Here is a 26273-nt window from a genome sequence, read left to right on the forward strand (position 1 = left end):
CATTATCACATTGCATACTACGTATCATCACATGGAATTGGGTGTGGATGTATGTAAACAAACGTTGCAGGGTGTCAGAGGTGTCAGACTTGTGGCGAAGAGGGAAAGACCAGGAATAGTGCGAATAATCGTCAAGAACAATAAGATAATAATTATAGCCCGAGAATCTTACAACTGGTGAGGTCCACAAATCACAATGGATAAGCTGAAATGTTGTTGTTGTAAAACTACGTGAAGAAGGAAAAGCTAGCCTAGGTTGACGACCTAGTTGACACGCCTCACAAACCGAGGAGTGACTTTTATTGCAATGTGGTAAAAAATCATGGGCTAGTCGTGCTAAGGAAGAACCACCGGGATGGCCTAAGCGGTGATGCCACAACTACGATGAAGATGTAGTCGTGGAGAGGATGGCGCGCCGAGGGGAATTATTGCCGAGGAAGGGGTAGAGGTCACCTGTGCTACTGGAGGTCATGACGATTTTCCTGGTGCGAAGATCCTTCACAACAAAGCCAAAAGGAAAGAATTCAACTAAGACACGGTTATCAATGGTAAACTTGCGAATAGAGATAAGATTGGTAACGACAAAAGGGGAAACTAAAACATCCCGAAGAGAGAAATTGCGGGGGAAAGGGAGACAGAACCGACGGCTGTGATCGGCATGTTTTGACCATTGCCAACAAGAATGCTACAAGGAGTATGATGTAATGAAGAATGCAGCGAGGTGAGGTTACCAGGATTGCCAGTGACATGTGATGATGCGCCCGTGTCCATGTACCACTCAGATCCAGGGTTGGGGAAGTCGGCGTTGCTGTAGGCGTGGTTGATCATGGCGAGCTGGCCCCATGACGGAGGAGTGGGTGCAGGAGGAGCAGGAGGGTCGTACAGTGCAGGCGACAACATCAGGTAGGCGTGTGCATGAATGCCTAGGCGGGGGCCGAGGTCACCGACCGCGTTGGGTGGCACCCAACCAGGCCGAGGCGGAGGCAGCGCCATCCCGTACGGGGCAAAGTACCCCATGAACGGGGGCTGCTGGGAGGCGGAGCCACGGGAGGAAGAGTCGCCGCGTCCACCACGGCCGCGGCTACGGCCACGGCCACGACCCCGGTCAGAGGGGCCACCGGGGCGCTGTCTGGAGCCGGAGGAACTGGCGCCGTTGCTGGAGCTGGATGAGCCATAGGAGCCGCAACCAGGTGGGCCAGGAGGAGCACCGTGATCACCAGAGCGGTCGCCCCGATCTAAGCCGCGGTCGCCACCCGAGCCCGAGCCGCCCGTGGTGATGGAGAGGGCGGCGACACTCTCGTCCAAGGCACTTTGGGCGAGAGAATCATCCGCGGGTAGCAACCTGGAGAGGACGACGTCGAAGGGCTGGAGCGGGACGGTATCGCCGAGGACAATGCGGATCATCTCAAAGCGCTTGTCAAGGCCGTGGAGCAGCTGCATGGTGAGCTCGGGGTCGGACACAGATTGGTCGACGTCGGCGAGGACCTTGAAGCACCGAGCGTACTCGGCAGCGGGAAGGTCGCCTTGCTTGAGGTTGCGGTACTGGCGGTTGAGCAGCATGTACTTGTGGCGCGATTGGCGAGAAAATAGTCGTGGAGGCAGCACCAGAGCTGGTAGGCAGTGGTGGACTCATCCATGGGAAGGAGGTCGAGTAGGGAATCAGCCACAATGGAGTAGACCCAGAGGGCGATGTGCACGTCGACCGCGCGCCAGAGGGCATCGGGACGGACGACGACGCTTGTTGAACGTGGCTGGCGGCGTTACTGGAGAAGAACAAAGAGGAAGAAGGTACGCCACTTGCGATAGTTGTGTTGGGCTGGGTCGAGTTTGAACTTTAGGTGGTTGGTGATGTGGTCGTGGAAGAGATTGCCGTAGCGGGATGGGGCCGGAGCAACAATGATGGCCGGTGAGAGGGTGGAGGAAAGAGGGGCGTTGAGGGTGGAAAGGGGCGCCGTGAGCGAGGGAGTCGGCGGCGGGAGCGACGGGAGAGTGGAGGGGAGGCTTGGGAGCGATGGCTCAGAGACGATGTAGACTCGACTAGATGGCGAGTCGTTCGTCGGCCCGATCTTTCACGATACTAGCAGCAACAAGAAATTCTGGTCGAGCAAAGATGCAAGACCGTAAGAACGAAAACTTGCGTCAAGTAGATTGAATCGACTCCACGCACAGCAGCAACAAAATCCTCACGGATCAGCAACGAAGACGATATTTGGTGTCCCTCGACATGGAACGTTTTCTGTAACTTTATTGACTCACGATTTAAGAAAAACCAATCTGCGTTACATGGCCGAAGCCAGCCATATTTATAGGCGACCCTGAGCTCACAAACCGACCTGGACTCTATCCTAACGTGCAAAACACTCACGTGCAAAACAAAGAGAAGGAAAACTAGGACTCTCTCTCTCAACCATATAACTAGGACTTTCCTAATAAAATAATCCGGCAACGTTGTTAATCAGGCAGGATCACGCCTAACCAAAATAGATCACGCAGGATCTAAACAACCAAAACAAGACCGTACCATAGCGGTTTCTATTCGGATGAAACTTACTAACAAAAACTAAAAAAAATTTAGGCTACTTGAATTGGAATAGCACCGACCAATGTCCAACTTGGAGTATGAAAATTTGGCGTGACTTCTTCAGCTGGTGGTTCTGATGATGGTACTTTCATTGTAATTTGGCCAATGGTCAAACTATTTGATTTGATAACTTGATCTCTTTTTGCACCTCTGGTCACATCATCCCCTCCTCCTTGAAACAAAACCGTCCTCGGTTTTGCGGGAGATTTCGTTGACTTCTTCAGTGAAGCAGTTGTGTCCACCATGATTTCTCCCATAAACATAGAACGCAGAACATGTCGTCTTCCGGCTTTCCAAAAAGAGTATGTACTGGACCGTCCCTCATGTGTGGCATGACGGTCATATTGCCATGGTCTCCCCAACAATAAATGACATGCATCCATCGGCAATACATCACAAATCACTGTATCAGTATAGTCACCAACCGAAAAATTGAGACGCACCTTGTGAGTAACTTTCAGTTTCCCCGACTGATATAACCATTCGACGCAGTGGGGTTGTGGGTGCTTCCAGGTAGGCAAAGCTAAAGCATCCACCAAGTCCTTGCTAACCGCGTTGGTGTAGCTTCCTCCATCTATGATCAACTTACAATTAGTGTTGTCGATTTTGCATTGAGTTTGAAAAATATTCCATCGCTGCCCCTTATCCTCAATGCGATCTTCTTGCACCCGTTGCACCATCAAAGACGGATATGATTCAGCAGCTTCGAAACTCGCAACCACATTTTCAACATCTTCAGATTTTTCACCAGAAGTGTCAGAAACTGCCTCTTCATCACTAGCGGATGCATAGCCATCTCTCGTGAGCAACATTCTTTTCTCATTAGGACATTCACGCTTCATATGTCCCCTTCCTCCACACTTGAAACACTCTATGTCACTAGTGCGTCCGGTCGACTGTGCACTAGAATCAACCATCGACAGTCCTGATTTTGAAGCATCCTTTTGCACGGAACCATGAGAGCGATTTGATGATGTTGCCCTGGAGCTAGGACCGACATCCTCACTCTTATACTGCGAGTGTCGCCATGTGTTCAAAGTGGTACTGGGAACAATGTTGACTTGGCGTCGCTTAATCTGTTGTTCCGCACGCACAGCTTGGTGCACAAGATCTTGTATGTTGTAGTAGACCACCATCTCAACACGATCCTGCACCTCGATATTTAGCCCGTTAAAGAAACGAGCCATAGTCGCCTCCGGATCCTCCGTTGTCCCTGTATGTATCATAAGCAATTCCATCTCCTTGTAATATTCATCAACACTCATATTACCTTGAGAGAGCCGCTGCAACTTGTTGTACATGTCTCTTTTATAGTGCTCAGGAACAAAACGTCGCCTCATGAATTCTTTCATACCTCGCCAAGTCGTCGGCCGATGTCTTGAACGACAAATTTGATTCCACCAAATTAGCGCATATCCGGTGAATTCAATTCCAGCAAGTTGAACTTTCTTCTCCTCGCTATAATGATGGGCATCAAAAATTTGATCAACACGCATCTCCCACTCCAAATAGCCTTCTGGTTCGCACTTGCCGGAGAACGAAGGGATTGAAATTTTTATGCGCCCAATGCCATCATCCAAAGGCACACGCACAGCTTGACCAACTCGGTCATGCACTCCACCACGAATGGATGTTTCGGGACGAGGCTCATAGTGTCGTGGTCGTGGCGCGTACCCCGCGTGGTCAATGCCATCACCGAAACCATCATCTCCAGCATGAGGGTGTGCCGCCAGACGGCGATCATGCACGCCAGCATATCCGTCGCGAGCTGGTGGTGCATAATACAGTGGAGCAGCCGGAGCAGTCTGTGGTGGTGCAGAAGTCGCTGCCGGCATATTGATGATGTCTGCCAAACCATCGAACCGAGTGATCAGGACATCTATCCTTTTGCCGAGCGCGTCATGACATTGCTTGATGTAGTTGCATGTGTGGTCAAAACCATCCCGAATATTTTGAGGAATATCATCCGCATACACTGGACGCACTATTTCCTCAGAATCAGCAGCAACCTCGTCATCCTTGTCGGCCGAGGTTGACATCTTAATCAACACAGTACCGTGAACAACCTTAGCTCTGAATACGACTTGATGTAGACTCGACTAGATGGCGAGTCGTTTGTCGGTCCGATCTTTCACGATACTAGCAGCAACAAGAAATTTCGGTCAAGCAAAGATGCAAGACCGTAAGAACGAAAACTTGCGTCAAGTAGATTGAATCGACTCCACGCACAGCAGCAACAAAATCCTCACGGATCAGCAACGAAGACGATATTTGGTGTCCCTCGACATGGAACGTTTTCTGTAACTTTATTGACTCACGATTTAAGAAAAACCAATCTGCGTTACATGGCCGAAGCCAGCCATATTTATAGGCGACCCTGAGCTCACAAACCGACCTGGACTCTATCCTAACGTGCAAAACACTCACGTGCAAAACAAAGAGAAGGAAAACTAGGACTCTCTCTCTCAACCATATAACTAGGACTTTCCTAATAAAATAATCCGGCAACGTTGTTAATCAGGCAGGATCACGCCTAACCAAAATAGATCACGCAAGATCTAAACAACCAAAACAAGACCGTACCATAGCGGTTTCTATTCGGATGAAACTTACTAACAAAAACTAAAAAAAATTAGGCTACTTGAATTGGAATAGCACCGACCAATGTCCAACTTGGAGTACGAAAATTTGGCGTGACTTCTTCAGCTGGTGGTTCTGATGATGGTACTTTCATTGTAATTTGGCCAATGGTCAAACTATTTGATTTGATAACTTGATCTCTTTTTGCACCTCTGGTCACATCATGATAGTTGTGTTGGGCTGGGTCGAGTTTGAACTTTAGGTGGTTGGTGATGTGGTCGTGGAAGAGATTGCCGTAGCGGGATGGGGCCGGAGCAACAATGATGGCCGGCGAGAGGGTGGAGGAAAGAGGGGCGTTGAGGGTGGAAAGGGGCGCCGTGAGCGAGGGAGTCGGCGGCGGGAGCGACGGGAGAGTGGAGGGGAGGCTCGGGAGCGATGGCTCAGAGACGACGGGCGAGTTTGCCGAGGGCGCGGCCAGAGCGATGAGAGAGGTCGCGGCGAAGGAGGAGGAAGAGCCGTCAGTGGCCACGGGAGCGTCTGATACCAAGTTAAACCGTGGAAAAACACTTCTGTGATTGATCTCACTCTGGTACAGAGAGTATATAGCAGGCTATCTAACCGTATGCCCTATACTGATGGCACGCAGGCCTTGGCAACGGTTCAGATCCTGAAAGTTAGGCACGATTACAACAAGGTGCGACTGGGCTCACTACATACAGAATACAACTGTGCTACATGTTTAACACAAGGTTTTTATATGAGTACAATGCCTAGTCATATTTGGTTCAAAAATATATCCAGAATTTTTTTGACCTTTTTGAATTATTAAATTATTTTTGAATATAGGGGGTGGATGGAGCACCCGAGTGCTCCTAATCCGCTTCGTACCAGAAGATTGTGAAATTATTCTTCAAGGCCAATACAATAAGTCAGTATATCCTCGACTATGCCGAACTAAATAGTTGTTTCTTCTCGTGAAAGTGTTTATTATAGGAGTAAAATTCATCTACGGTACTTGAACTTGTGCCGTACATACAAAATTGGTCAATACCGTCACTATGTACAAGTTTAGGCGATTACTAGCAAAAGGGCCCGTGCGTTGCAACGGGAGAAAAAATCATAATCTCCAAGGGCATGACAACATTTTGCTGCATCGCTGATAACATTTTGACGAACAATTTTATTCAATTTCATTAAAAGATTTAACACATGAATTGTTTTTTAAATCAGGAATATTTTTTTGTTGCGCAAACAGTTGTTTTCGAATTTGTGAACATTTGTTGAATATGCAAATATTTTTTTAAAAACATGACCATTTTTTGAATCTATAATCATTTTATGATTTATTAAACATTTTATTAAAAAAATTTAAAACTTTTTTGAAGTACCAAATTATTTAAAGGAGAAAAAAGTAAAAATTGGAAATGAAAAAGAAAATGAAAATTTAAAACAGGCCACCCGCACATGTATAAGGCATGACTAATTAGTCAGTGTATAACTTGACATGAATATCAGAAATATCCTATACAATGCCTGTGTGTATCATGCTCGGGCTCTCTAGGAACAGCGACTTGGACGCGGTCGCCCATGGAGATCGGGTCGGGCAAGCCTGAGGACTGCCCAAACAACACCAGGAAACCGCGGGGCATCAAACACTCCACTGATGCCTGCGTAATGTCGATTGGGTATCATTCCTCATATTAGTACAATAATGTCCATATCTAGACACATGCAATGAATAATGGAAAATAGAAGCGCTGTAAAGTTTGAGGTGGATGACCAATCGCTGCAACCAAAACACCAGATAAGATAGTGTTTATTGAAATCAATGCAAACGCTGGTTACTTAGTTAAAGTCGATTATGCCAAGATGTGAAGGGAAGCATAAATCGATTCTTAATCACAAGTACTATGAAGAGATAAATTAGAATTTTGTGTTGGCATGATTGCAAGCTGACCACATCTTTGTATTAAGACTGTTATGCAATTATCAGTTTTGCAAATATGATCGAAGGATCGAATTATGTACACCAATCAAATAAAAGTTTCAAAATAAGACCTACCATACGAATCTTACCTTGTATGTATCCTTTCCAACAGAATCATAGACCACATTTAAACCTTTTCCATCTGTAATCTCCTTGACCCTGGTCGCAACATCTTCCTTTGTGTAAATAATCATATGGTGGCATCCATCTAGATGCGCAAGTGTGACTTTCTATTCATTGGAAACAGTTCCAATGACAGTGGCACCAAGGGCATTCGCCCATTGACAAAGTGGTGACCCAACTCCACCAGCAGCAGCGTGCACGAGAACAGTATGGCTGGTCCCAACCTGCATGGCAATCAAAATGCAGTCAAGTTCTTTGTCATGGGAATCGGGTGAATCATCACGAGGCAATGTTGATCTCTGAGCATATCTAATATATGCACAAACAATAATTACAGGTTGTTGATGTCCACATATATATGCTATAGAGGTTAGCAACCATTTTTGCAATAATCGATGATAAGGAAAATCCCCATGTTCACTCTTGGAGTGGATCATTTTAGTACACTAGATGATATCCCGCGCGTTGCTGCGGGAATTGCTTGTAACATAGTTCAGTGAGATTTAATAATACGAAATGTGAATAGTTGAATTAATAGTATAAGAACTAAGACTTGCCAATCAACTAACTGGGTGGTGCACATTAAGGAAAGAAAAAAATGTTGGCTATCTGGTGGTGGTACAATATCTGCTGACGTGCATGAAAGGATTAACCTGAATGCCATTTAGTAAAATATCTACTCTAATGAAATTGCTTCATTTGATTGTGTCAAGAACTATATGACCGTAATATATGTGAGTAATGCATCTCCACATTCTTGTCATATATGAATTGTAGTGGATCGGTGGTGGAGCCAACATCCAAACAATGGTGCATATAGTCCTTCAGATTTACAATTTTACTCATGTTTCCTGATTTCTTGATGTATATTGTTCTATATACATGAATCATACAAAGGTATTCAGAAGTTTTGAAAAAAATAATAGGTGTATTTTTGTACACCCAAATCCATACGTAGCTTTGCCCATAATTGTACACCCAGGTCTGTATGTAGTTTTACCCATGTGGAATCTAGTACTAAATGGAGAGGGGCTGGATCCTGGATGGTATAGTGCCTTTGTACAGTTATTCACGATTTAAGCAACAGTACTCTTGATTCTTGGAGCAAAGCAGGGTAGTTCATGAGATTCTTGCATCCATGGTTGACACTGTCCTGCATATGGTGGGAAAATGGCATTATTGCAAAGGTTAAACTTGTACAGTTAGCTTACCAATAAGATAGCTCGAAGTAATACAAATGGAAATTTCCTTAAGGGAAGCAGGTATTTTTCGAGGAAATTGCCTTGGTTTATAACTATTTGAATAGATACATTGGATGGAAGAATCCAGGGGACCTAACTATTATGCTATCAACTCCAAACAAAAGTTGCAAGCTTATCCAATGTCACTACTTAAATTGGGGCTTTCATGCGAACAACAAAATTAACATAAAAGAAGACAAAAAAGATGTGTGTGCTCATTCAGTGTGTAAGAAAATCAAGAGATGAGAGCGAATAGCAAGATACCTAAGAAACAATGAATCAATGGTGGCCCTTGCCCATAAAACCTCGGGTACCTTTCGAGTAAGAGCGTAACCTGAAAAATTAAAGCCATAAGATCAGTGATAAGAAGTAGCATGGGAAGATGAAAATTGGGAGCGGACAACTATTCCAAAGTGCAAGCTAGTGGCAAAGACAACGGCTTGAGCAGGTGGGGGCATCAAATGATGATCACACTATATACAAACTAAGAATTGGTGGTCATGAGGTGATGAAGAATTGGGGGTCATGAGTGATGTACTGGCGTCCCTAGCCTTGATGGATCCTCCTTCTCGTGGTCAGTTTAAAGAGATGAATGAACTTGAAGCTGAAACGATGGACCAGTTGAGTAGTTTCAGCAGGGGGGTTCAATTGTTGTGGAGAAATATTTCCGATCGAGGTTGTTGAGAGACAAAGGGAAAAGATCTGTAACCAATTAATAACAACCATTGCTATTTACTTGGATTCCTACGTGCACTTGTGTTTATATTAAAAGACATAATTAGTAAGTGGGGGAGATGAGAAACTGGTGTAGCACGTGCCAAGAGAGCGACGGAGACAAAAAGCGTCGCGTTGGGATCCTTTCTGTCTCGATCAGTCAGTCAATTAGCTGGAGCCGAAGGCACGAGAGGGCTGATTTTGATCGGTTTTGTACGCTTAATGTGACCTTTTTTGTAAGACAGAAGTACTGAAGACTGAATAAATCCTGAAGAACATACTATAGAACCTGTCGCCGCCCTTGCTGCAAACCCATCACGGATGCACAGGGCCAAGATTTCATACTAACATGCAAGTGCTCAGCTTGCCACAAGAATGGCTACCACCGTGGCAGGTGTGGTGGCTCAACATCCCCTAGATAGTAGATACACCACCTCCGTATGTTTGACCAAAGAAAAAATCGACAGTCATCACTAAACAATGAACCAACCAGTGATTGAGGTCGGCGATGTACCAGCACTCGCGATGCCCTTGGACGCAGTTCCGGTCGAGGTCGACGTACTTGACGAAGACATGTTGCAGGGCATGGCCGGGGTGGAGACCGCTGTTGACTAAGCCCCTGACGACTGGGAAGAGGTGATCTGGACCGGTCGTTGTGCCGGAGGTAGTGAGCGCGCATGACGGGTAGATTGTGCCGGAGGAGCGCCTCACACGGAGATGGGTCCGACGCCCGCTTGACGACGCACGCTCATACCTGCAAGGAGAAATCCTGGTGAGCGGCGGAGGTGATCTAGACTGGCGGCTGCGCCGGAGGTAGTGTGCGGCGCAGGACGGACGTGTGCCGGAGGAGTGCATCACACGGAGATGGATGCCCGCAGCCATGGGCTACTGTAGAAAGGGGAAGGAAGAAGAGTTTAGGAAGGGAATTATTTATTTCAGGGAGAAGAGGAAGGGATAGGGGCGGAGAAGAGGGGATGCGAGAGTAGGAGAGATGGGCGGGTGGTTTGTCTCCCACGGCGTGAAAACTAATTACTACTTGTAAAAAATTATTTCAGAAAACAAATGATGATGATAATATTTGTTCAGATCTGAGGAGGTGGGCCTGAGTGGACTGCATGAGGTGTGACATGGCAAGATGTGAATGGATGCTGATGTGTCTATGCTGCATGTTGAGATAAATCAAATAGTGGGGGTGAACTTCTTAAGTATATAGGATATGAATACCTTACATGTAAAAATAGATTAAATTTTTTTATTAGGCCTCCAACAAGAAACACAACATAAATAGCCCCTGGTGTTCCGACGGACGTACACAGTTCTTAACTTTAGGACATCAGGATGTCACGCAGCAGGAACAAGACATAATGTACCTTAAATATGCGACGAACCAGCATATGGACATTCCTCCCCTTGAGCATGATAGCAGCCGCCGTCTTGTGATCAATCGAAGGCGTGACAGGAACCAACATTGACTGGGATAATCTGCTATTTAGCATAAGAGCCCATAGGCTTGCCTGCGTACGCGACGACATCCCCAACTTTCCTGCCAGTCAGCCTGGCCCCTACGGCAGTCAACACACACAGAACTTCCATACCTGTTGGTGAAACAGATCATTAAGCTAGACAATAATCTAATAGAAGATAACGGTGCAAAGCACAGCCCACAAGCCATTTGACAGAAGCAAACAGCCTGATGCCATATAGTGTCGCAGGATAACACAATAGAACACCAATTCTTGTTTGAGCAATAAAATAAATTGGAACATTTGGTCTTATGTTGAGTGAGCAATGATCTCGAGAATCATGCTTCTGGGCATCTAAAAGTGCATACAACCAAACCTATGGTGTATGTATCAATTGAAATGTTTATGCGTGGTTTGAGACATCTTTGAGCCTAGCTAGCTAAGACAATGTTGGTTTGAGTGGCAACTGGCACGGTCGGTTTCATCAGCAACAGCGAGCTATCATCAATCGATATATAAAATAATTGCAAGGTGTTTCATCCATATTGTAAAAACAGGGGATCTAGTGAAATCAATTGGGCAAAGTACAAAGTACTAAAACAAACTAAAAGCTATGCTTACATGGACAATGAACTATGGAGAAAAACAATGATATCAAAACACATTTTTTTCTGCTAGATCCATAATAGTAGAAAAACATCCAATTGAATTATCATTAATTTAGTGAACTAACTGGGAAGTAGTATTACTTTAGAACTACATATATTCAAGATGAAAGCATGTACACCAAACATTTTTGTGACCAAAACCAATAAAGCGTCAACATTTCGCGGATCCATAGAAATAAGAACATAGTGGACTGGTACCCACACACCTAATAATTTCCTGCGCTTTAGTGTGCCATTTGTAAGATATTCTGTAAAAAGGACCACAAAAAGGGCTTAGCCATTCCACCTAAAGACAGTACAATCAGATCTTTAGCTTAAGCTTAATAACCGCATTGCAAGTGTAAACACGACACTGATGATAACAGATGATCATTTCAACCTACTTGCCTAGAACCAAGACAGAATTGTCACGGTGTACCATGTACACCAAAAGCCAGAGCTGGCGAGTGAAGAAAACCCTGCGGGTAGCTATGATCAGTTTCACGAAATTAAGTAGTACACATATTTGTCACAGGTCAAAGTAGTGTTCGAAGCTTTGAGAATATACAACGGCAAGACACAGGTGCATGATACAACCAGGAAGAATTCGCCTTCAGAGTGGCACCCAGGAACTCAAAATAAAAGCTGCACATATATGGAAAATATGACTATATTAGGAGAATAAAGATGTAAACACTGAACTATGGAGAAAAACAATCATGAGTAAATATCAAGAACTATTTGTGTGGATAAATACGGTGGAATCCTGTACAACAAACCATGTTTGACTCAAATCAAGTACTTGGGGTATCACTCTCGCCTCTTTTCACTCTCCCACTGCTCAAACATTAGCCTTACATATTCTCTCCAACCTAAATAAACAAAATTAGAAAATAGTTAAGTCACTAACAATATTCAGAAAACTGACAGTAAAACAATCAACCAATATATTCTGAAATGCCGATCCCTACAAAGATGGAGAGCAAACACGTAGCAGTACATCTCAAATTCCATTATTCTCAACCAAGAAGAAACCCTATTCTTATAAATTAAACTACATCTCAGGAATAAACCACACCCATCTCAATTATCCATTTATACACATCACATGCATCAGCTAATCAACCCATATGAATTGCTTGCTTGATTTATTTTATACAGTAGCTAACCCACCAAAAGAAGCTAAGGAACCCGGAACAAAAGCACACAAGGAATCATTGCGGACAGTTCTACGCCCTGGAAGCAACACATGAACCAGGCAGATAGCATGAAACCAGGTAAGCACCTCCCTATCTTATTTTGGCCTGCTAAACCAATAAAAAAATTCAGTTAGCGCTGGCCATCGACATTCACTAATCCATGGGAAGATTGTGTCAGTGCACCGAGTAAAATTACTGGGCCGTAAGCTCAGTTTACCTAAAACCTGAACTCAGGTTATATGTACTCTGTACATATTTGGAACAAAACTAATACACAGTAGGGTACAATAGTATGTCCATGACTGACGCATTATGTTTTTGGTTGAGTTCAAAGTAAAAGACGAAGAAAAAAAAATACCACAATCCTTTTCTTCAAGGTCCAAATTTGCCTCATGACTGTGTAGAGCTTCGACATGAACCTGAAAGACAAATACGGAAAAAATTCAATCCATCAATCAACAAATTAAACAACGAATCCAAACATCTTGGGGGGCACTACCATGTGCGAATACAGCCCTAGAACAGATGCCTTTGTGGTGTCCGCCAGCTACGCAAGCAATTGTTAACTTATGCATGTGTGGCTCATATACATTGTGTGGTCCAGTGCTCCACGCGGACGGCCTCCTCTCCTATGCCTGCTGCAAGCCTACCAGTGGAGATCACAGCGCCCAGTCTCGTCCGCGTGGCTGACACCCTTGGCAAAAGGGGCCATAGCAGAGATTGTCTCAACCATCACCCTCGGGTGTATTTCTTAAGCACACACATAGGAAGAACCATAAATACAGCAATCGTGTACACATGAAGAGCAAGCATGGCACAGGCACATCGGGGAGAAGAGAAGGCCCACCCTTGGAGAGCTTCGTTTTCCTGTAGGGTGCAGCCGGCCCCATTTAACCTTGTTGTGGATCTGGTCGTGGCCATGGTGGCTCACGTGGATCTCACTGTTGCCTTGGCATCCTTTCTCACCTTCCTCCTCCTCTCTCCATGCCGTCACCGACGCGTCTGCCCTAGATTGGGTAAGCCCACGCCGACCCACACTGGAGTAGACCATCGCTGGTGGGTTAGCTCGTGGTGTTGATGCACCAAATCGAGGAGGTGGAGGAGGAGCGGCTGGTGCTCCAGTTTGGCAATGGAAGGAGCCGGGAGGGGGGAGAAGGGAGTGGCCAGTGCGAGGGTGCTCCACGGCAGGAGGGTAGCTAGGGAAGGAGGCCGGCGTGGTGGGAGAAGGCAGCGAGAGGGGGTGGAGGCTTGCCGGCAAAGCTCTGCCCGAAACCCTAGCCATGAGGGTAGGGTTGCGAGCGGGCGATAGAGGGCGGGAGCGGAGAATCTGGCCGGAGGGGAGGGAGGCACGGACCGTGGGGAGCTCGAGGACGTGCTGCGCAGCGCCGGAGCTCGCCGGAAGCGGCCGGCGTGGGCGGCGGCGGCGGCGGCTTCGTGGGCGAGAGGAAGGAGACGAGCCCCATGTGTATTTTTTCTCTTTACAAATCTGGTAGGACCGCGGCTTGAATACTCCAAATGACAGGGTGTTTTCTGCAAAAATGAAACGTTTTCTCATTTACCACTTAAAACAAGGACTGCGGGTTTATTTTGTAGAAACATAGGGGCCTTTTTGAAAAAACGCTGACGATGTACGACAGAAACCCAATTTTCTTTATTATTAGGTAAAGATGGTGATTGATCCCAAGAAACAACATGCCAAAAAGTAGAAAACCTGATTAAAGTGATTATTTGTTCTTATAAAATAGTCATAGACCATCATCATCATCAAGCCAAGGTTAGCTAGCTTCTTAAAACATGTTCGTGCACCCGATTCATGCATGCTTGAGCATGTATTGTGTTAGGTAAACGTACGACGCATCTCCTCAATTTAAATGTATGTACACCTGGCCTATGGACGTATACTGTGGTGCTGTATCTTTTTTATTTTACCGACCTTGACGACGATCACCGATCTTGGCAATGAACAAAGCGATGACCAACCAACTGAATTCGTCCGAGGCAAAGCCCAACCAAGCCCACAACTTGACCAAGGCACTAGCCAGGTTTCAGGCATACAAGGGCATGCACGTCTGGATTTTATCTAAAAATGACCCAAATTTAGTGAAAAATGGCAAAACTTGTCAAATCTCAAAATTCACCTCCCTAGGCCAGAATCCGTCATTTTAGGCAAAACTAAGGCAGGTTTGCTTGGTTCCGGGCCAGTTTTTAGGACGGCAGCCTAGCACACGCCTTGCACTATCAGGCGAATCGGCCTCCATATGTGGGCCAAGCATATGCCTCACGAGATCATCAAAGCACGACACCGAATGCATACCACTCCGGCCTGTTGCACTTGGGCCTGGAACGTTATAATACTACAGATTTTATATGCCGGCCATGTGCGGCTAGCTCGTACTCCCTTCGTTTTTATTTACTCTGTATATTAGAGTTGACTGAAGTCAAACTTCATAAAGTTTGACCAAGTTTATAGAAAATAATATAGACATTTATCATAATAAATCTATATGATGTGAACGTACATTCAATAATAAGTCTAATGTTGTTGATTTGTTATTGTATATCTTAATATTTTTGTTTATAAGTTTGGTCAAAATTTGTAAAGTTTGACTTTGACCAAAGCTAATATGCGAACTAAAAAAAATGGAGGGAGTACATAAAATACACGTTTTCGAGAGCTAGTATTTATACTGGCCATTGGTTTTGTGGCCTTATTCATTCACGTGTTTTCTTATACTTGATCAGCAATTAATTGTTTGCTTCTTTGTGTGATGGCCATGTTAAGTCGAGGAAGGGGAGCAACCTAAGGGGAGATGAGACATCGGGCTCGGGGGCTGGGTCGAGGAAGGGGAGCTCGAGTTACTGTGCCGCCGCCACCTCCCCCCGGCGCGTCGACCACGGAGGAGGCCGTCGCCGTACAGTCCAGATCGAGCACCCGGACACGCTCCTTGCAAGAGTAGAAGCGGTGCTCGGCGACAACAGGCCTCCTGCGTCCGTCGTCCGTGGACCCGCGGCCTGCTCGCCAGCGTCCGTGAGAGCCTCGGCCTCCTGGATGGCCAGATCGGCAGCCGGTCTGCATGCATCACCACCACGCGCTGCCGCACCACCGCAAAGATCGCATTTTCTCCTTCCTCTATGCAAACGCGGTGAGAAAGTTGGTATTTGTGAGCGTCGATGGTGGCCAGGGTTTGGTGGGGGTTGCGAATTGGCGGGCAAAGGGACTAGACGGAGGTAGGGGGAGGAGGGGGTGCCGACAAAGGTGGACAGGGCAGGGACTTGCCGAAGTTGGCCGGGGTCTAGCCGTGGACCGTGGTGGCCGGCAGGGGAAAGGGAAAGAGAGATGTCGTCGCGACTGAACTGTGGAGAAAGGGAGCGCGGGCTGTACCTGTTTGTCGAGAAACACTTGAGGGTTTTTTTTTTTTTGCAAAATTGCCGTCGCGACATGAATTTTGGGACAGGGGAGTACAAAATTACTTAGTGACGATACACAAAAATAAAATGACCGAGTGATTAGACACCAGCATGCGTCGACAAAGAAGTGTGTAGATGAGCATTTATTACTCGAACCAAATGGTTAGTTTATTTGTACAAAAATAATTACGAGAAAGCTAAAATCCAGTCGGCAGGAATTCTGCGACAGATCCGCACGACTCGAATTGCGTCCATTTCGGATCGGACGGCGCTTATTAATTGTACGGCAGTTGTTAATTCCCTTCCGTTTTCTCCACGATCCTGCAATAAATGGTGATCGGATTATGTTTTTACTGCGATCATAATTCTAGGCAACTTTATTATCCCGTAATTAATGAGCTATCGTTGGCATGATTATCCCGTAATAAATGGGTTGCCCTAATTTGAAACATAATTAGTGGGTCACCTCCTAATTTGCATGATTTCGTCAGTCCGTTTTCTCCACGATCCTGCAATAAATGGTGATTGGATTATGTTTTTACTGCGATCATAATTCTAGGCAACTTTATTATCCTGTAATTAATGAGCTACCGTTGGCATGATTATCCCGTAATAAAAGGGTTGCCCTAATTTGAAACGTAATTAGTGGGTCACCTCCTAATTTGCATGATTTCGTCAGTCCTTTTCTCATCCTAATTTCCCAGGCAAAAAATAGTGTACAAGGTGGGATTCGAACTCTCAACCTTAGCAAGCTAACACCTCAAAACTAACCACGCTAACCAACTAGCCAAGCAATTAGTTGTGTATGTTGCATTTTTTTTATGATATAATATGTATAGTTTTCTTTGAATCTTTTTTGCATGTTATAGTTTGAGACACCCTCTGTAGTTATCATGTCAGTTTGAGATACCCTCTGTAGTTATCATGTTGTTCATGTATAGTTATCATGTTTTCTCGTTGTTAAAATTATCATGTGAAAAAGGCATTCAAATACACCCCAGTAAATTCTGTATAAATAGCATGGTAAGATACATACTATGGACCTGATAACTTAGCTATAAACACGTGGTAACTTTGACCCATGAGGATAAAAGTTGTTGAAAACTTATCCCCGATAACTTCTATGTCAATAGCATGGTAATATTTCACAGCACATACCTGATAACTCACGCACAAACACCCATGATTATGTTTTTTACCCGAGGGATTTCTTTTAAACATACCTTGTAACTTATGTGTCAATGGCATGATACTGAAGGGTCGGAAGGTAGAACTGTCCATAACTTTTTGCGTGAATAGCATGATAATATAGGATCCCGGACCTGATAACTTAGATATAAACACCACAATAACTTTGACACGTGGAAAAAAGTTGTTGAAAACATACCACCGATAATTTTTTGTGTAAAAGCATGATAAGATACGCTCTTAGACCGAATAACTTAGGTACAAACATCACGATAACTTTTGACCCATGAAAAAATGTTATTGAAAAGTATTTTGTAAATAACATGGTAATACAGGCTCTCGACACTGATAACTTATGTACAAACACCATGATAACTTTACCCATGAATTTTTTTTTGAAAATATACTTCGGTAAAAATGTGTGTAAAATACATGGTAATATACGCACAACAGAGCTGATACCTTACTTAGCTCAGACAAGATAACTTTTGACCCAGAAGAAAAAGTCGTCGGAACATGACAACATGGGATCTTGTTTCGAAGGTCTCACCATGGCGGATTTTTTTGTGAAAATGGATTTTGAACCGAACAGACCGTTTGAGTAACAAAACATTTTGAAATTTCAAAATAAAGTGAATCTATGATGACATTAGTTTTTTGCACTTTAAGTGCATTTGCATGTGGGGAGAAATTTAAAAGAAATCATTTTTATGCACGGAATTTTTATATGTAAACATCGTGGTAACTTATGTACCATTGACGTGATAACTTGCATATCCGAGGTGTGATAACTTTTTACTCGAAAAAAAATTCGTCGGAACATATCAACATGGGATCTTGTTTCGAAGGTCTCATCAAGACGGTTCTTATATGTGAAAACATTTTTTCAATCGGACCGACGGCTTGGGCTACAAAACATTTTGCATTTTGAATTTACTTAGAATCTTTGCTGATGTCATTATTTCTGTTTTCGAGAAAGCTAACTTCCTGCCGACTGGACGTTAGCGACAGGCACGTACGAGTCATGCATCGTCAGATAGGAAATGAGAGGCTCGCGATCCACCTTATCCCTTCCTCCTTTCTCTCGCCGACGGCGCACAATCTCCTTCCTCCTGCTGCAGCTCCTCGTGGCGGCCAAGCAGGCTGCTGCGCTAGCGGCGACGGCGCTGGCGCTGGGTATGTCGAGCGTCACCGACTTGGACTGTAGCCTCCCGTCGTCCCCAATGGACCCCTTCTTCGACCCCATCACCTCCTGCGACCGGCGCCGCGGCGTCGGCAGCAAGCTCAGCGGTGCCAGCTCGCCCCCACCGGCCAAGCAGCAGCTGCAGCAGCAGTGCGGCGCCGACGCGATTCTTGACATGCTCGGCGCGAAGACGCCACTGCCGCCGAGGGACTGGCTGCTGCACTCCGTGCACATGCTTCCACCGCTGCTGCTGTAGTCTGTGTTGTAGTACATGTATGCTGAGAATTATGGAGCAGAGATGATGTCTTCTTCATGCCTTGGTAGCCGATACAAGGTCTCAACCACATTTTGGCTGCTTAACCGAAGTGCAGGGATGAATTTGGTGGCTTACATCGGCAGCCCACGGCTCTACTCTACTAGTTTCGGTTCAATAACTTCAGTTCTGTCAGAACTTGCCAAGCCATTTTTACATGTATTTTCTTCCCAAAGAATATCACAGAATTGAATGAATGATCTCCTTCATGGTGTACCTCAATCTATAATTTTTTTATAGTACGATTATTCTATGAAATGAATGATCATCTCCTCCATGTAGAAATGGTACTCCGACTGACTCTTAACATCCTTCTTGCATGATAATTAAGGATTGCTTCCACGTGTCTCCGCTCCCCCGCGCTCATGCAGCTGGACGCACCTTGCATTTGTCATTCCCACGGTTCCTTGCATGGATCAATAGTCTAAATGAAGCAACAACAAAAATAGAGTCCGATAACTCATGTATCCCGGTCCTGACAACTCATACATCACAAACCTGATAACTTATGTACCTCAGTCTTGATAACTTTTGGCACGGGGGTGGGGGTTGATGAAATATCCGCTGGTAACGTTGGTCTGAATAGCATGGTAACTCACACATCGAAGACCTGATAACGAATGCACCCTGGTCCTGGTACTTCCGCGAGGAGGGGTGATGAAATATACCCTCGATAACTTTTATGTGAACAGCACGGTAACTCACACATCACAGACCTGATAACTTATATACGCCGGTCTTGGTAATTTTGGCGACCGGGTGAGGGGGGGGAGGGGGGTTGTTGGTGAAATATATGTTCGGTAATTTTTTTGTGTGAATACATGATAACTCACACATTATAGACCTGATAACTTTGGCGACGGTGGTGAGGGGTGGGGAAAAGCTGTTGGTGAAATATAACCCCCCGTCCCACTGATAATTTTTGCGTGAATAGCATGTCACTCCCACATCGCAAACCTGATAATTTAGGTACAAACGCCGCGGTAAATTTAGACCCAAATAAAAAGTTGTTAAAACATATCCTGGTTACTTCTATGGTAATAGCACGGTAATATATGCATTGTAGACCCGATAACTTAGATACAAAAACTATGGTAATTTTGATCCCTGGGAAAGAAGTGGTTGAAAACACACCTCCAACCACTTATGCATAAATAACATGTCATTTACATGTAACATAACTGATAATTTTACGGCAAATTTTGACCAAAAAAGTCATCAAAACATGCCAACATAAGATCTTGTTTCCAAGTTCTCGTCGTGATGGATTTTTTATGTGAAAATTAAATTTTTTTCAGCGACAGTTTGAGCTATAAAATATTTTACAGTTTCGAAATAGCGAGAATCTACAGTGGCATCTGCTTTCCTATGCTCTAGTGCATTTGCATGTGGAGAGAATGTTGGAGGAGACATTTTTATGTCCGGGTAATTTCTATAGTAAACAAGATGGTAAATGACGTACCAAAGAGGTGATAACTTATTTAGTCTAGGTCTGGTAACTTTTGACCCGAAAAAAAATGTCGTCAAAATATACCAATATTGGATCTAGTTTCGAAGATCTCATCGCAACAAATCTTTCATGTGAAAACAGTTTTTCAATCGGAGCGACGGTTTGACCTACAAAACATTTTAAAGTTTTAAATTTGCTGAAATATTTGGTGACATCAGCAGTTTTTGTCCTATATGCATGCATGCACCTATTAGGGAAAAGATTAGACGAATGTGTTTGTTTTCGTATTAAAAAAAGGAATTAACACCCGGTAGATGAATCGTGCTGATCCGTTGCTTAACTTCCGGTCGACTGGAAGTTAGCACTGTCCAGATAAAGGATGAATCCAATTTTATATGCAAGCAAACCATGTTTCAGAAAACAAAATACAAGCAAGAACTAGGTGGGAAGACCAAATAGGAATGTAATTGGATTACGTCATATAGCCATTGACGAAAAGGTTAACTGCATAAAGTTGTTGACCTACTATACTAAAGAGCATACAACTACATGCCTGACTATGTAAACATATTATTCTAAAAATGAACCAATCTCATCAGATTTCATAAAAACTATTTTTACATTTAGTACCAACATAATTATATATTCATATACAAAATAACTATCAATGCTACATCTATGAGAATTTATCAATGTCAACAACAAATAAATAATAAACAATTTTGGAAGTGTAAAATATTGATGTCCTCGCAATAGAGGGCCACTGTGCTAATTAAAAAGAAGAAAAAGACATGGTTCACGGTATCATTTGGGTGCAAAGGGCGATTCTTAGTTCGCCTTGGTGCTAGAGCAGGTGCGCTTGACCATTCCCTGGGAGCCAGTCAACGGGCTGAGGTTCCCCATCTTCACCATGGCCGAGGCGAAGGCGTTCCTGAACGTCTCTGGGTTAGCCGCGAAGCTGTCGACGATGTTCTCGGTGGCACCACCGGCGCCAACGGTGTAGAGTGTGACGCCCCCGATTCAATCGTACACTAATCATGCATGCAAATGCGTACGATCAAGATCAGGGACTCACGGGAAGATATCACAACACAACTCTACAAATAAAATAAGTCATACAAGCATCATAATACAAGCCAGGGGCCTCGAGGGCTCGAATACAAGTGCTCGATCATAGACGAGTCAGCGGAAGCAACAATATCTGAGTACAGACATAAGTTAAACAAGTTGCCATAAGATGGCTAGCACAAACTGGGATACAGATCGAAAGAGGCGCAGGCCTCCTGCCTGGGATCCTCCTAACTACTCCTGGTCGTCGTCAGCGGGCTGCACGTAGTAGTAGGCACCTCCGGTGTAGTAGGGGTCATCGTCGACGGTGGCGTCTGGCTCCTGGACTCCAGCATCTGGTTGCGACAACCAGAAAGGAAGGAAAAGGGGAAAAAGGGGGGAGAAAGCAACCGTGAGTACTCATCCAAAGTACTCGCAAGCAAGGAACTACACTACATATGCATGGGTATATGTGTAAGGAGGCCATATCAGTGGACTGAACTGCAGAATGCCAGAATAAGAGGGGGATAGCTAATCCTGTCGAAGACTACGCTTCTGGCAGCCTCCGTCTTACAGCATGTAGAAGAGAGTAGACTGAAGTCCTCCAAATAGCATCTCCAAGTAGCATCTCCAAGTAGCATCTCCAGTAGCATCGCATAGCATAATCCTACCCGGCGATCCTCTCCTCGTCGCCCTGTAGAAAAGCGATCACCGGGTTGTATCTGGCACTTGGAAGGGTGTGTTTTATTAAGTATCCGGTTCTAGTTGTCATAAGGTCAAGGTACAACTCCAAGTCGTCCTGTTACCGAAGATCACGGCTATTCGAATAGATTAACTTCCCTGCAGGGGTGCACCACATAACCCAACACGCTCGATCCCATTTGGCCGGACACACTTTCTCAGGTCATGCCCGGCCTCGGAAGATCAACACGTCGCAGCCCCACCTAGGCTCAACAGAGAGGCCAGCACGCCGGTCTAAACCTAAGCGCACAGGGGTCTGGGCCCATCGCCCATAGCACACCTGCACGTTGCGTACGCGGCCGAAAGCAGACCTAGCCTAGTGGCGTTCCAGTCCAATTCGGCGCGCGCCGCTCCGTCGCTGACGTCTGAAGTGCTTCGGCTGATACCACGACGTCGGGATACCCATAACTACTCCCACGTAGATGGTTAGTGCGTATAGGCTCGTAGCCGACTCAGATCAAATACCAAGATCTCGTTAAGCGTGTTAAGTATCTGCGAACGCTGAACAGGGCCAGGCCCACCTGTCTCCTAGGTGGTCTCAACCTGCCCTGTCGCTCCGCCACAAAGTAACAGTCGGGGGCCGTCGGGAACCCAGGCCCACCTCTACCGGGATGGAGCCACCTGCCCCTTTAGCCCCCAACTCCGAACAGTATCACAGGTAATGTAACAGTGTAAAGTATATAGTATATTCCCGTGATCACCTCCCGAGTGATCACGACCCAATAGTATAGCAAGGCAGACTGACAAGAATGTAGGGCCAATAATGATAAACTAGCATACTATACTAAGTATTTAGGATTGCGGGTAAGGTATCAATGACTGTAGCAGCAATGTCAGGCTATGCATCAGAATAGGATTAATGGAAAGCAGTAACATGCTACACTACTCTAATGCAAGTAGTATAGAGGAGAATAGGCGATATCTGGTGATCAAGGGGGGGGGGGCTTGCCTGGTTGCTCTGGCAAGAGAGAGGGGTCGTCAACTCCGTAGTCGAACTGGTCAGCAGCAGCGTCGGTCTCGTAGTCTACCGGAGAGAAGAGGGGGAAGAAATAATGAATATAGAGCAAACAAAGCATCACAAAATATAACAAGGCAATACGCGGTGTTCGGTGTGCCCTAACGCGGTAGTAGGTGATACCGGTGAAGGGGGAAAACATCCGGGAAAGTATTCCCGGTGTTTCGTGTTTCCGGGCAGAGGAGCCGGAGAGGGAAAGTTGCGAGTTCGATAGGTTAGGGGTGTGTGGCGGACGAACGGACTGCGTATCCGGATTCGTCTCGTCGTTCTGAGCAACTTTCATGTTGAAAATATTTTAATCCGAGTTACGGATTAAAAGATATGATTTTCTAAAGATTTTATTAATTTCTGGAATTTATTTAATTATTTAATTAATTCGGAAAATGGATTTATGACGTCAGCATGACGTCATGCTGACATCAGCAGTCAACAGGGGTTGACTGGGTCAAACTGACGCGTGGGTCCAATGGGACCCACCTGTCATACTCTGTTAGGTTAATTAGGATTTAGTTAAACTAATTACTGTTTAATTAAGCTAACAGGTTAATTAGATTAATTAATTAAGGTTAATTAACTTAATTAATTTAGTTAATTAATTAATTAATTAAATTTATATTTATTTCTTTTTTTTCGTTCTCGGTCTGTGGGCCCCTCGTGCCATAGGCCCAATGGCCTATGGTGGGTCGGGCGACGGGCATTGGTGGTGGTAACGGGCGCGCCCGACTATGGGCGAATCAGAGCGCTGCTTCGGTCGAGGCCATCAGTACGGCCGCCGGCGCCCATGACGCCGGTCAGGGGAAGCGGCGGAGGGGAGGAACTGGAGCGGGAGGCCGGCGCAGATGGCCGCGGTGGCCAGCGGGGTCGTCGCGGGCGGTCTTGAGTAGAGACAGCGAGCGGGGCGATGGTGGTTGCGTCGGAGGCAGCAGGGGGCTGCGGTGGTGCGGGCCACGGCAGGTGCGAGCGCTCCGGGAAGGAGCAGCACTACAGGTGCGGCTCGGCGCGGCTGCGGTTGCGCGTGACGGCACGCCGGGCGAGGCTAGGCCGCGGTGAGCACGGGCGGCGCGCGTACAGGGCGATGGTCAGGGGCGTGCGCCGAGTGCGGCGTCCGCGGCGACGGACTAGGGACGCACGTTCGAGGGAGACAGAAAGGAGAGGGGAGTTTCGCTCACCCCCGATGCAGGGGTTCGCCGGCGAGGCTCGACGGAGTCCGCCGGGGAGGAGGTCGGGGAGGCGAGCGTCGACGGTAGGCGGCGGGGCGTCCATCCAGCGGCGAGGTGGCGAGGCGTCCATCCAGTGGCGTGGTGGCGGGGCGTCGGGCGCGGGGTGCTTGGCGACGCTGGAGAACGGGAGAGGGTGGGTGTCTCGGTCACGAGGAGTGGGGTTTCGTGCGGGAGGAGTGGGGGGGTTCGTGCGGGGCAACGGGGATGATCCCGATCCAGATCTGGATCGATGGGGGAAGTGGGGGGGTTACCCTAGGGTTCGATCGGGGTGGGGGATAAGGAGGAGGGGAGTGGGGCGCCGGCTGGGCCGGCCTGGTTAGCCCAATGGCCAGCTGGGCTGAGGCCCAGCAGGGGGGGTGTTTCTTTTCCCTTTTTTGTTTGTTCTGTTTTTTTTAATATTCTATTACTTTTCTGTTTTCTTTTATTTTTGTTTTATAAAATCTAAAAGCGACAACTAATTTGGTGTTATTAAATAGGTCACAACCCCAAATTTTTTGGCACTTTAAATAAAGTATTTTTGCATTTGCTTATTATTTTAAAAGCATTTTTAATAATTGTTTTATCGCCGTTTTAGTTTATTTAGTGCATTTAAGTATTTTATTCAAAGATGATTTCTTCACCAACATTTATTATGGACTATTTGACACATTAGGAACAACTTAGTTTTGACTTTTGAAAACTTTAATTGTTTTGACTTTAATTCAAGTCTGAATTTGGATCGGTTCTGAACTAACGCGAGATTATCAACAATATTCGAGGTGACGTGGCATCATTACCAGAGGGTTACTGTAGCGTAACTATCCGGGCGTCACAATTCTCCTCCACTACAAGAAATCTCGTCCCGAGATTTAAGAGGGGGACTAGGGGGAAAGGTCTGGTTACGAAATCCTAACGAATCTTCTCGTCTTTGGTTGCTCTTCTTGAAGAGATCAATCCATTACACTGATGTCTTCATTCCTCTGCTTCAGGTCATCAGGATGAAATCGGCATCCTTTCCTCGGGATCTTCATCGTATTTAAGAATAGGTAACGAGGCAGATCAGCAACGACAGAATGCTATAAGGGTAATAATCTGGGATTAACCCATGAATGAGCATATGAGTACCTCTCGAGTTGAACAAAATAAAACACATCGAGAGTAAAGTTGGAAGGTACAATAAGAAGTTTCAAGCAGCCAGGCAATCGTTCATTGCCTAGGCAGAAGGTGAAAAGGGGTTTCAAGCAACGGAATAATTATTGTGTCCGATGCCAGAATTGACGATCTCATTGGAAGGTGGCTCATGAATTACATACGAGTCCACGCGGGAGGAATAACTTTGGAAACATGAGGGTGTACAGGAGAGTCAGGTTTCGATCCTGTGAAACTGTGGGTTATGGGCCCACCATGTGGTTTTTTTTAATAGGAGCAGTGACATCTTTCACGGTCATGATAGCAAGGCATGTCAAAGAGTACCAAGTCAGTTATGTCGGCATCAACGTTGGTACCAAGGGCGAGGGACGAAGAGAACCACTTTCCTGCTCGTTGAACGAGGCGGACCAATAGGCAAGGTTCTCGTACATCGGTGGCTACCGGAATGTCATCAACAATAGTAACAGGGTCTTACTGACAGAATTGCACACCGAGGAGTTTACATAAGCAGTAGATTATTGCTGCTTAGATCATATAGATCACAAGAAAGGTTCAAACAACCAATGGAAAGTAAAATATGTTTATCATATTAAACAGAACAATGGAAAGGAAAATGTGTCTAAACACATATTTCAAGGGTATATCCTTCCCAAGGACAAGCAGAGCATGATATCCATGTCAGGATATAATGTAGAAAACTCTTTAGGTAGGGGAGAGGATTTTTCATGACATTACCCATACAGTGGTGTTTGGATAATTGGGCAGGAAATATTTAGCATTGGGCTTCAATGTACTTGTTGAAAATCAGAGTACCACAAACATGCTTCGAGATAGCATCGACATGGTCTTCGAGAAAAGGTCAGACTTTGGAAACATGAAGGATCCATCAGGAATAACTTGTAGAATAAGTCTTACAATTTCCTCATGGATGAATGGATAACCTTGCTGAAAAGGAATCTATAATGATAGGTCCTCCAGCCGGGGGGGGGGGGTGCTAGGCATGACATCATGTTAGCGGGTCATCAAAGGATCAACATCATAACTC

General features: G+C 45.5%; 3 protein-coding genes across 22 annotated transcripts in view; 1 reads left to right on the forward strand and 2 right to left on the reverse strand.

The window, feature by feature from the left end:
- Positions 1-8079: 8079 nt before the first annotated feature.
- On the reverse strand, positions 8080-14037 carry LOC119362439. Of its 20 annotated transcripts, none has more exons than XR_005173402.1 (10): positions 13383-14036; positions 13035-13285; positions 12894-12954; positions 11905-12208; positions 11741-11815; positions 11564-11605; positions 10597-10821; positions 9741-9980; positions 8777-8846; positions 8080-8424 (listed from the first exon to the last, which is right to left on the reverse strand). XR_005173402.1 is itself a non-coding variant. In XM_037627657.1 (3 exons), exons 1-3 carry the CDS (start codon positions 10756-10758, stop codon positions 8348-8350), a joined length of 309 nt encoding a protein of 102 aa, XP_037483554.1. In that variant the 5' UTR covers positions 10759-11540; the 3' UTR covers positions 8080-8347. The 20 variants fall into 20 exon arrangements, 1 of the variants encoding a protein (XP_037483554.1); XR_005173400.1 differs by having other exon boundaries at positions 11564-11815; positions 11905-11981; positions 12116-12208; positions 13383-14035; XR_005173399.1 differs by having other exon boundaries at positions 11564-11643; positions 13383-14035.
- Positions 14038-18174: 4137 nt separating this feature from the next.
- On the forward strand, positions 18175-18866 carry LOC119360602. The gene has a single exon (XM_037626165.1). It carries the CDS (start codon positions 18175-18177, stop codon positions 18568-18570), a length of 396 nt encoding a protein of 131 aa, XP_037482062.1. The 3' UTR covers positions 18571-18866.
- A 2039-nt stretch (positions 18867-20905) lies between these two features.
- Positions 20906-26273, reverse strand: part of LOC119367283 (peroxidase 2-like) — a 13503-nt gene continuing 8135 nt past the window's right edge. The window contains exon 4 of the mRNA XM_037632840.1: positions 20906-21081. Within this exon, the coding sequence (XP_037488737.1) occupies positions 20906-21081 (176 nt within the window). The remainder of the gene's footprint in view (positions 21082-26273) is intronic.

Source organism: Triticum dicoccoides, chromosome 2B (genome assembly GCF_002162155.2).
Source record: "Triticum dicoccoides isolate Atlit2015 ecotype Zavitan chromosome 2B, WEW_v2.0, whole genome shotgun sequence".
Taxonomy (NCBI): domain Eukaryota; kingdom Viridiplantae; phylum Streptophyta; class Magnoliopsida; order Poales; family Poaceae; genus Triticum; species Triticum dicoccoides.

Excerpts from the sequence above, each read along its gene's own strand:
- LOC119362439 (XM_037627657.1), bottom strand. The coding sequence starts at position 10,758 with ATGTCGTCGCGTACGCAGGCAAGCCTATGGGCTCTTATGCTAAATAGC. Across the intron at positions 8,847-10,596 it reads TGGTTCGTCGCATATTTAAG|GTTACGCTCTTACTCGAAAG; the intron begins GTACATTATGTC and ends TTAATTTTTCAG. Across the intron at positions 8,425-8,776 it reads ATTGATTCATTGTTTCTTAG|GACAGTGTCAACCATGGATG; the intron begins GTATCTTGCTAT and ends CACCATATGCAG.
- LOC119360602 (XM_037626165.1), top strand. The coding sequence starts at position 18,175 with ATGAGAGGCTCGCGATCCACCTTATCCCTTCCTCCTTTCTCTCGCCGA.